This window comes from Schistosoma haematobium, chromosome 1, assembly GCF_000699445.3.
Source record: "Schistosoma haematobium chromosome 1, whole genome shotgun sequence".
In the NCBI taxonomy this organism is placed as follows: Eukaryota; Metazoa; Platyhelminthes; class Trematoda; order Strigeidida; family Schistosomatidae; genus Schistosoma; species Schistosoma haematobium.
The window spans coordinates 87,442,980-87,455,310 of NC_067196.1; the positions used below are offsets into that span (position 1 = coordinate 87,442,980).

The following is a 12,331-nucleotide window of genomic DNA, read 5'->3' on the forward strand; positions in this document are numbered from 1 at the left end:
ATGAAGGTTTCGAGTTATGTAACCGACAAGACGTTGAGACTTAGAGGTCTGCTTCAATATCTGTTCTGTAAACGACAATTCTTCGGAGTATCTAAGTCCTAAGTCTACTACTGTATGTAACCTAGATAACACTTCACCATTTATGGTAAGATCTAAGTTGAGTCCCATACTAGGACGAAACGGCCATCCAGTGCTTCTAGGTTTTCCATGGTGGTCTAGCTTCAACTGACTCATGATTTCAATCAGTGAAACATTAATCCTTGTTTCAAACTATGGAAATGATTTATTTATGACTTAGACACTTGACAAATGATGCATCATTTTTTCCATGAACATTTCACTATCTATATACCAATAACTAATGAATTCATCGAAATGTTATATTGTCAATTACAAACAAACAAACAAACAAATTGTGTATTCATTCATTGGATAACAAATAATCTTACATGTAGTTTACTCTTGCATACCAATAATATACAGTTATATAAATGTATGTGTTTATAGTGCTTTAATCAGTCTGATATAAGTTGCATGATTATATGAACGAGAGAACTTCTGTCGACACAGACCCCACACACACACACACACAAACAAAACTGTGTCAAATTGCTAAATAATTGTTAAACATTGATTATTATTATTTTACTGAATGCATGAACAGTAATGATCAAAAGCATCATTAATTATTGAAACTCCTATATGATCCAATATATGTCATAGTGACAAATTGAACATGCAAAAGAACAAAAAAATAATAATCACTAGTGAAATCAATGTAATAATTGTATTTCTTTTACAGTTTATATCAGATGGTAAGTGAAATTTGATTTTTTTTTAAAACTGCATAGCTACTATTTGATGGTTGGATTAAAATAGTAGTGTAACTCTAATCGATATTTGTCCACAACCTTATATTACAGTCTTTGAAGTTGAATTTTCCAACATGGGAACTATTCATTGAACCAATCTTTCTTATGAAAGCACATGAATAAATGATGATATTATTAAAGATTATTGCTTAGTCAAGATGAATATAAACAATTTGGGGGGATATTTGGTTAGTTAAATAGTAGATAGCATAAAGATTTCACTTGGTCATTAGTGCAATAACATACATATACTTCCATTGGGAATAATTATCAGCTTGAAAGTTAGTGGATGCTAGTTCAGTGATCTAGAGGTTAGACTTTCTTAGAGTGATCGAAATTTCTGGGTTTGATTCCCGATTAGAGTACTGTGAATGGGTAACACTGCGAAGTCGTATACTCAGACAGAATAGTCGTTCACTGTTTTCATGTTCCCAGTGGTTGTCAAATTTGAATCAGTTCGTAATCTCAATAAAACTCTATTATTATTGCTGACCCTCATTAAGAAATCAAATAAATGAAACGATGCGTATTTACTACTTCTTACAGTCTATATAGCGCTATTAAATGGTAAAAACATTAAAGTAACCTTCTATGTAGAAATATTTTTCTTTTACATTTTCATTTCGAATTCAAATCTCAAAGATTTGCATGACCTTTTTACTTGCCTTGTAGTTTTAATGAAATATAATTGTACACTTTATAAAATTACCTTTAAACAAATAATCATTTCAATAGTTGAAATCATGAGTCATTTGAAGCTAGACCACCATGAAAAATCTAAAAGCATTGGATGACCGTTTCGCGGGGGGGGTCGGGATCTTGGATGTGCACTGCTGAGGAGTTCCATAATAGGACAAAACGGCCGTCCAATGCTTCCAAATTTTCCATGGTGGTCTAGCCTCAGTTGACGCATGAATTCAACTACTGAAATGACTAGAATCTCCACAAAACCCCTTCTGAAAATATTCATTTGTTAAATAGTAATATAAAATCAAATTTTGAACAAAGTTGTATATTTTAATAGTTGAATTCATGAGTCACTTGAAGCTAGACCATCATAGAAAACCGAGAAGCACTGGATGGCCTTTTCGACCTAGTATGGGACTCTTCGGCAGTGCGCATCTGTGATCCCGCCTCGCGAGACTCGAACCTAGGACCTAGCTTTTTCTCGCGCGAACGCTTAACCTCTTGTATTTATTTTTCTTCATAACTTGAGTGATTTTAAAAAATTTCTGTGAATATAAAGTAGATAAACATTTTCACTGAAAGGCTATATGAAAACAGATCGTAAGTCAGGTATGTATATAAAATGCCAAAATATTTTATGTAATAATCCCGATATCTATCACTTCTTAATGAAACACGAATATAAGCTGAAGTAAAATAACCAGTATGGGCTAGTGGAGAATATTAAGTTTTTGAATGAGATCATGAACCGATTGATTTGATAGCGTGGACAGAATAACACTATGGAAACTTCTTCGACACTACGGCGTGCCTCAGAAGATAGTCAATATCATACAGAATTCATATGATGGATTAAACTGCAAAATTGTGCATGAAGGACAGGTCACAGACTCGTTCGAAGTAAAGACCGGTGTCAGGCAAGGTTGCTTACTCTCACCCTTTCTCTTTCTCCTGGTGATCGACTGGATCATGAAGACGTCAACATCTGAAGGGAAACACGGGATACAATGGACATCTAGGATGCAATTGGACGATCTAGACTTCGCAGATGATCTGGCCCTTCTATCCCAAACGCAACAACAAATGCAGGAGAAGACGAACAGTGTGGCAGCAGCATCAGCAGCAGTAAGTCTCAATATACACAAAGGGAAAAGCAAGATTCTCCGATACAACACAGCATGCACCAATCCAACCACAATTGACGGAGACGATTTGGAAGATGTAAAGACCTTTACATATTTGGGCAGCATCATTGATGAACAGGGTGGATCTGATGCAGATGTGAAGACGCGGATTGGCAAAGCATGAGCAGCATATTTACAACTGAGGAACATCTGCAACTCAAAGCAACTGTCAACCAACACCAAGGTCGGGATTTTCAATACAAATGTCAAGACAGTTCAACTGTATGGGGTGGATACCTTGAAAACTACGAAAGCCATCATCCAGAACATACAGGTGTTTATTAACAGTTGTCTACGTAAAATACTTCAGATCCGTTGGCTGGACACTATTAGCAACAACGTGCTGTGGGAGAGAACAAACCAGATCCCAGTGGAGGAAGAGATCAGGAAGAAGTGTTGGAAGTGGATAGGACACACATTGAGGACATCACCCAACTGTGTCACAAGACAAGCCCTCACATGGAATCTTCAAGGCCAAAAGAAAAGAGGAAGATCAAAGAACACATTACGCCGAGAAATGGAGATAGACATGATAAAAATGAACAAGAATTGGATGGAACTAGAAAAGAAGGCAGAGTGGGACAAAGTGGGTTTGAGAATGCTGGTCGTTGGCCTATGCTCCATTGGGAGTAACAGGCGTAAGTAAGTAAGAAAGTAATAATTACAATTACAATTGTTATAGGTTGAGATGTATATCCAAATATAATGGGAATATCACTGTCTCTCAACTTCATGGACTAGTTGGAGTTACACATTAACACCTCTGGATGCCGGCTCAGTGGTCTAGTTGGTTAAGTGCCTGGCGCAGAACTGATGGGTCCTGGGTTCGGGTCCCGCAGGGTAGGGTCGCGGGCGCGTACTGCTGAGGAGTCCCACAAAAGAACGAAACGGCCGTCTAGTGCTCCCAGGTTTTCCATGGTGGTCTAGCTTCAAATGACTCATGATCTCAACTAATGAAATTACTACAATCTCCACAAAACCCCTTCTGATACTAATATCACTGTTATCTGTAAACGTAGATAGCAAATATATTAGAGCTCTGTTATCATAACAGTGGGTAATTGAGAAAAAGAGGCATATGTATACAGCAGTGTATTGAGGAGTGATAATCAATGTGTAATGCTATAGAGGATTCTAAAATAAGAGAGAAGTTCCAAGGTTATGTTATTTTAAACAACTATGTAACAGTCACTGATAGTAATTGTACCAATTATGAGAAATATTGAAAGAAATACATATAGTAGCAAAAACAATTTACAAAACAAGTCTGTTTTAACTATCTCTGAAGTATCTTTGTCAAATGAGGCAGGTTGATAAAAAGCAATATGAAATGTAGTTGATTATTTGTCATTTAACTCATTTATATAGTTTGAATCAGTGTTTTACGGTATTTCATTTATTAAATAACTCATTCTAAGCCAAGTTTTGTCTCACTAATTATTATTTCACAGTTTACGTATTATTCAATGAGTTACTTACTTACTTACGCCTGTTACTCCCAATGGAGCATGGACCGTTGACCAGCATTCTCTAACTGACTCTGTCCTGGGCCTTCCTTTTCAGTTCTATCCAATTTTTGTTGATTTTTCTCATGTCTACCGCGGTTGATAAGTAAGCCGTACCTAGTATTAGCAATGTCTGACTGCTCTTTCACAAATTCACAAAAGTCCTTGAATAAAGGTTTTCTACCTGTCTTAAGAATTCTACACGCAACTTTAACCCATTCTCTTTGCAGGTGTAACGGGAGTTTTAAAAACATGCATTCAATAGTCCTTGTAGAATTAAGATCAGATACATAGTTCATCTGCGTGAGTGTTAGCTCACAAATATGCATCTCACGAGACAACCTTCTTAAATTATATGGATCGGTCCCTTTAATGGCAGGGATGTTCAGCATCTTATCAATAAATGCATGGGCTACTATATGCTTCTGACCAAATGCTTCCTCGAGAAGTTCTGGTGCTTTACAATAGCCTTCTTCTGGCTCGAGCAATGCGCAATGAACAATAGTGTTTTTAGCTTCACCATCACAGTACTGGATCAAATAGTTTGACCTAGATCGGAACCCAATGCTCTCGTCAAAACAGTCCTCAAAATTCCGTATGAAGCTCCAATAGTTCACAGGGTTACCATCAAACCTTATAATCTCTTTCTTTGGTAGGTCTAAAGCTCTAGACATCATTGTTACCCAGTCTTTTCTAGGAGGAACATCAACGACATGTGAGACAGATGTAGACTCATACGCCATCGCCTTGTGAACCATAACCTGATTATAATGTTCTCTTCCTTTTTGGCGTAACCGTTCTAGCTCGATTTCTTTTTCTGTCTGAGCTAAACGTACTTTAGCTAATTCTAACTCTAACAAGGGATCCATTCGGTAGGTATTTTCTCCGAGCTGGTCATCACTATGGGTTTCTGAATAATAAGGTGGGGGGTTACAGAATAGCTTAGGAAACGAATAAAGCGTTCAATCCGCAAGACTTATCAGACATAATAATTTTATTCACTTGATAATGTTTACTTGAATCTTCCAATTGATGTTTAGGACTGCAATTGATCAATTCAGCTGACGAGTCCTAAATAGGACGAAACGTGAGTCCTAAATTCCACTGCTATTTACTATTCATCTTTCCTCTTATAGTTTATTACTTCATTACTAAAAACAAACTTATTTTTAATGAAATATAGTTTGGTTTATATTAAAATATGCAAATGATTAAGAATGTTTTTCTAATTTGCAAAATGTTAGTCCCCAAAAAAGATCTTCATATAGTCCGTTTGATGAAACTAAAATGTTTCGGACTCAGATTCCCGGATGTCGTTACTAATTTCATTAATATATATATATATATATATATATATATATATATATATATATATATATATATATATATAATTTAATTCAATATCAAGTAATCTAACTATAGAGTATACATATGTACTTTTAAATCAAATACACTCTTAAATATTGTCATATCTGTATGAGGATAATGAATGGTAACATTGGGATCCACTATTCGTATATTTTTATTGTATAATTCTTAAATAACTAAACTATTCATATTCGTGTTCCTCTTATCATAAGCTTTATTTTGACCTATAAACTATTATTATACCATTTACCATTTTTGAATTATGCCTTGTCTATCAATCACTATCTCCCACATTCACAGCCACTTTTGACTAAATCTTGTACAAATGTTATTTTCCGTTTTATGGTACGATGCGGTCTGTTTAGTTTTGTATATAATCCCAGTATGTTTGAAATAAATGATTGATATCGCAGAGGCTGAGATTGGTGTTCTGGACATAACAGGTTGGGCTAGGCGGGAAGTAGGACTGATAAGGACTCTAGACTATTCGTACAGGTTTGGTCCGATCGATAATTCACTGTTCTCTAATTGGCGGTATCGTTACGTTACACATTAATAAAGCACTCAGTCCACAAGTTATAACAAATACCACTAAAGCTAAAAATATAAATCTTCACAGATTAATAAATTGTTATAGTAATATATAACAATTCAATTCTATTTTCCGAATCTTCATGTGTAACCAATAAAGAAATCAAAAAAGAAAAGAAAAAGAAAGAAACGGTTAATTGTTTTCTTTTTTCTTTTCTTTTTTTTATTTTTAAGATGAAAATCATTCTAAATTTGAAAATAAAATACATTTGGTTGTTTTGTAAAATAGATGTCAAATGTTATGTAATAAGTATATTACGATATATATATACTATATATACTATATATACTATACTATACTATACTATATTACATATATACTATGTGCTATATACTACATATACTACATATTTCATAATGTCAAGATTATAGACGTCAATTATTTATAACATTACCTACTAAGATAATAAATGACTTTAAATGTTTAAACTTTTTTTATTTGACAGTTATTGCTTAATGACTGATTTTGATAGATATCAGAAAGAGTTTTGTGGATATTATAGTAATTTCAATAGTTGAGACCATGATTCATTTGAATCTAGACTACTGATAAGTCTTGCGGATTGAACGCTATATTCGTTTCCTAAGCTATTCTGTAACCCCCTCCCTCAAAGCTAGAACTATACAGCGACCTAAACAACCAGGGAGAAGACGCAAAGTATGCGAGAAGTAGTTTTACTCCAAGGTTCATTTTAACAGAAAATATAGAGTTTTTCTAGTATTTTTAAATGTTCTTGGGTTGCTCGAAGATTCTGGAATGCTACTAAACATATTAGCAATATAGCAAACAGTCAATCAGATTCTCTACATGTGACGTTTCACTTCTTTGATATTTTTGGTTAAAACTTTAAGTGAACGCTGATTGGATGAAACGCTTCTTAGTGTCTCTTGATGCTTGCTTTTCTTTTGCAATAAATTTTCTGAATCACTCTAACAACTACCATGGAAAACCTGGAAGCACTGGACAGCCGTACGTAATACACGTTTCAACCTCTTTAATCGATAAAGATTCACAATTTTATCAATCAGTTTGTTATCTTTACTTATTACTCCGTTTTTAACTTTAGGGATCCTCATTTAGACTTCTCTAGATACGTGAACAATGCTCTGAAGGTATCTACGATTGAATGCTAGAAACTTATGGATAATCCCTACATTTAAAGAGCACATTTTATATTCACAATGTAGAACAAAATGAATTACTGAGTAGGTTTATCGTATTTCTACTGATTCCCTCCAATAATAACATTGGAATTAATATATCAACTGAGAGCTGTAAATCCACTTATTGAGAAAAATGTATATTTTTCTGTGTCTTTTCTTTGTAGTTTCTGCTATCAAATGTCGTGTTTGTTTACCATGTGAAGACAAATACAAAAAATTATTCCAAATTACAAAAGACGAAATTTTAGATAACTGTGGAGTTTGTATTGTAAGTCAAGTGGAAATAACCCCACATTACAATAAAATAAAGAAGGTTTTACTTTTAATTTATTGCTTGCAATATGAATAAATATTAAGAAGTATGTTCCACTTGAGAAGATTGTCAACATTATCTGGAACTCATACGACGGACTACAGTGCAAACTCGTGCATGGAGGACAGCTGACAGATGCATTCCAAGTAAGGACCAGAGTCAGACAAGGCTGTCTACTCTCCTCCTTCCTCTTTCTTCTGGTGGTCGACTAGATTATGAAGACCTCGACATCTGAGGGAAAACGCGGAACACAATGGACAGCTCAGAAACAATTAGACAATTTGGACTTCGCAGATGACCTAGCCCTCCTATCGCATACACATGAACAAATACAGATAAAGACAGCCAGTGTAGCAGCAGTCTCTGCATCAGTAGGCCTCAGCATACACAAGGGGAAAACCAAGGTCTCCAAATTCAAAGCGGAAAACAGCAATCCAATCACTCTTGATGACGAAACTCTGGAAGATGTAGAATCCTTCACATACCTGGGAAGCATAATCGATGAACAGGGAGGATCAGATGCAGACGTAAAGGCGAGGATTGGCAAAGCAAGGGCCGCATTCCTTCAATTGAAGAACATATGGAACTCAAAACAACGTTCAACCAATATCAAAATGAGAATCTTCAATACGAATGTCAAGGCAGTTCTACTGTACGGAGCTGAAACTTGGAGAACTACAACAACCATTATCAAGAAGGTATAAGTATTTATAAATAGTTGTCTACATAAGATACTCAATATCCATTGGTCGGATACCATCAGTAATAACCTTCTGTGAGAGAACAAACCAGCTTCCATCTGAAGAAGAAATTAGGAAAATACGATGGAGTTGGTGGATAGGACATACATTATGCAAATCATCAAACTGCATCACGAGTCAAGCACTAACTTGGAATCGTGAAGGGAATCGGAAAAGAGGAAGGCCAAAGAACATATTACATCGGGAAATGGAATCAGATATGGAAAGGGTGAATAACAACTGGAAAGAGCTGGAAAGGATTGATTTGGACAGGGTCGGATGGAGAATGCTGGTGAGCGGCCTATGTTCCTTCACGAGGAGTAACAGGCGTAAGTAAGTAAGTAAGTAAGTAAGTATTGGGGTTTGGGACTGCAATTGATCAGTTTCTTGTTAGCATATGTGCATCGTGTACGTACTGCCTCAATATTGCCTTAAGTCACAAGCTTCATAAGTAAAGATGGATAATGGTTACCAGTAGAATCCAGTACGCTCGTTTCGTCCTCTTTGAGACTAGTCAGCCAGATGTACTTGCATCTCTGAGTTGATGTTTACTCTGAATCTCGAACCCAGTATCGTTCTCTCTAAACGCTATCGCGTTATCCACTCAACTGACGAGTCCTAAATAGGACGAAACGTGCGTCCTGGATTCCACTACTAGCCACTAACTATCTTTGCTTATAATTAAGTAACAATATTACAAGTATATTTCAAACGTAGAATGGCATTCTAGTTCACTGATAACCGTAAAGACCAAAGGACTAGGAATTGTTCATTACGTAATGGATAGATGTTAACATAAGAATAAAATATTATGAGTAAAGCTCAGTTAGTTGATAATCAAGTCAATGAAATAAATGAGTTTTAAAAATAACAAAGTAATCAAATGAGAGAATTAAAAGAAGCTTTGCGATATACCAAGATAAAAGTTACTTCACAATTACAGAGAAATATTGACAACAGTTTTTTCTCGGAACATTTAGCTTCAAATTCTGTTGCCTATTAATAACAACTTCAGAACCATTCAAATAACTAGAACTAGACTGTTTGTTGATACCTTCAATAAAGTACAAAGTATCAATGTGACGTCTAATATTCAAGAAATACCTATTTACATTTTACTAAATGAGGTATTCTCTGTTTATCTTATTCTTACTCATGATTAGAGTTTGTTTCTTTGATATTTACCAATATCAGTGTTGGGCACTTCTCGACGATTGACTGTAGCCCATCGTAGAATTGATCTTTAACGTCTTCATTGTAGTCGTTAATAGGTTCATAGCATTGGCTGACGTTCATTGTAATGCCCTCTTCCTTTGTTTTGGAAAAGGCTTTGATGATCCTTGGTCCATGAGACTCCCATCCTATAAGTATATTTTGTGCTTGTTTGGATAGCATCAATGCAACTGCTTGTGTATGTGGGACATTTTCTTCATCATGGCTGGAGTATAACAGAAGCTCCCCTGAAGTTAGTCGTTGTTGTTCAACCTCCGTTCAATGTGTTTCATTGATTACAAGAACCTCCAGATTGTACCTCGTCATTTCTCCAGCAATTTGGAAGACTCCCCAGGTATCTCACATTGTACGAACATTCCATATACCTAAATTAATAATTGCTTTGGTTGTCAAAAGGGACACCAGCCTCGTGACTTCCGAAGGAACTCAGCTTTCACCATAAGGCGTCATAACTCTTCTAAATGAAGACCTTCTAACTCTTAGGGCAGAGTTTAAATAGTTTAAATAATTTTTTCTGGTTAGCGTCTTTTTGGCGAGTTAGTTTTCTACGCAGTGAAGTCGCTAACTCAATGCTCAACTCTCCCCCTTTATCCGGGTATGAGGCGGGCAGTAGCCCCAAAGGGGCACCATGCTGAGTTGATATCAGTGTACCAGTATGTTATTCTACGAAAGAAATATACTTAAATTATTTTATTTAGCCTTTTAGACTCATTAACATTCTTTCTGTAATATTTTGATTTATAAGCAAAGATGGATAGTGGCTAACAGTGGAATCCAGCATACACGCTTCATCCTATTTGGGACTCGTCAGCTGGATGTACCTGCATCCGAGTTGATGTTCACTCTGGGACTCGAACCCAGTACCATTCGCTTCAAACGTCATTGCCTTATCCACTCAGCTACTGAGTCCTGATAGCCACTTGCTTGTGCAATGGTGTGAATTTAAATTCACTTGGTATTGTTTGGCTTGTATCTTCCCATTTAGGTTTAAGACTTCAATTGATCAGTTTGTTATTGGCATACTGTGTATATGCCTCGATATCGCCTTAATTCACGAGCTTTTTATGTAAGCAGTAATGGGTAGTGGCTAGCAGTGGAATCCAGGACGCGCGTTTTGTCCCATTTGGGACTCGTCAGCCGGATTTGTTTGCAATAGTTCCCCATTAAATACAATCATACAAGTAATCATAACCACCCACTTTGTAATATCAATTTCGAAATATTACAGTTAGTTAGCAGTTGAAGAGAACCTAACGAAATAAAATGGATTCATATTATATCACTCATGTTCTCTTCTTGCTCTCTTCAAATTAACTAAATGGAACATATTTGTACGATTCAGAAATAATTACTGATTACTTTATGATTTACGATTTTAAGCAATGTTTTGTTTTTCTTCAATTTCTCATTTACAGACAGCTTACTCAACTTTCCAAGGTTATCAAATGGAGGGTCGAGGTTGTTTACTTAAATGCCCACCTAGAGATGTCATCAATGAGCTTACTCCAGGACTTGTTAACAAGTATAACTGTTGTTATTATGATTTATGCAATAGAACAAACAAATTATTTGTACAGTACAAATTAATTATTCTCATTTCATGTTTACTCAATTCATTATTTATTGCTGTGAGTAGATTTAGTGTTTGTTAAATGTAAATACATGTCAGCATTTCACCAAGACATATTCTTATCATATATTTACGAGTGTTGTTTAATGCCATTACCAAATTTCTGTGACTTAACCCGGTTAAATATCACGTGATTTATTCGTCAACCAGAGTATGATTTATAAAATCTTAGCACTGTGCAAAACCAATGATGTGTCGACCGGTGTGAGCAGTCTAGCGTCTTTATTGGTCCTTTCCCTACCTAACCCTGCCAGTTGAGTTCAGAATACCAATATTAGCTTCCACTGTGTGAATCATTCATTTCAATCATACCCGGTTTATATACACGCCAAACGGACCGCATCACACCATAAAATAGGAAATGACATTAATACACGATGAAGCCAAAAGGAGGTGTGGTTGTGGAAGACAGTAATTAGCAAACTGAGTATAATTTAAGACTAATAAATCGTATCATAATAGTCTATAGGTCAAAATAAAGCCTTTAATAAGAGGAATATAAATATACCAAATCTAGCCACTGAATAGTTGTACAATAAGAATATATGTAAAGTATTAGTCTATAAATAGATCCTAACAGTTACTGTTGTTTATTCTCCTCGAAATATAACACGAATGTTACCTAGTTCAAACAATATTTTGTACACTTCAATTCCTACATATTTTGCAACTCTCTTATCAAGTGTTTTCACTTCGTTTTTCTAAATTCAACTACTTGTTAGTAGTACAACGTAGCTAGGAAATATTTCTCGAGACTTTTGGCAGACAGAATCGTTTACGAAATACAGTTCGTTGTGATTATTTGATCTACAGGTAGTTAAAATTGCAGGCACAATCGAACCAGAAAATCTTTAAGAACAGAGGATCACTAAATATCAGTTTGATCTTGATTGTTTATCTCCCCACTGAAAACCAGAGATTGGACCTCCACCTAGTAGGTGATTGGAATCATGCATCACTGAATACTAACTCTGTGAGCTAAAATTACTGTACCCAGTCCACGATCTCAAATTTTTTGGTTCAGCCACTATGCAAATGTTACAG

General features: G+C 35.5%; 1 protein-coding gene across 1 annotated transcript; it reads left to right on the forward strand.

The window, feature by feature from the left end:
* Positions 1–529: 529 nt before the first annotated feature.
* On the forward strand, positions 530–11,760 carry MS3_00002369 (uncharacterized protein). The gene is made up of 3 exons (XM_051209935.1): positions 530–815; positions 7,536–7,639; positions 11,073–11,760. The coding sequence occupies exons 1-3, from the start codon at positions 737–739 to the stop codon at positions 11,307–11,309; spliced, it is 420 nt and encodes a 139-aa protein (XP_051075423.1). The 5' UTR covers positions 530–736; the 3' UTR covers positions 11,310–11,760.
* The last annotated feature ends 571 nt before the right edge of the window (positions 11,761–12,331 follow it).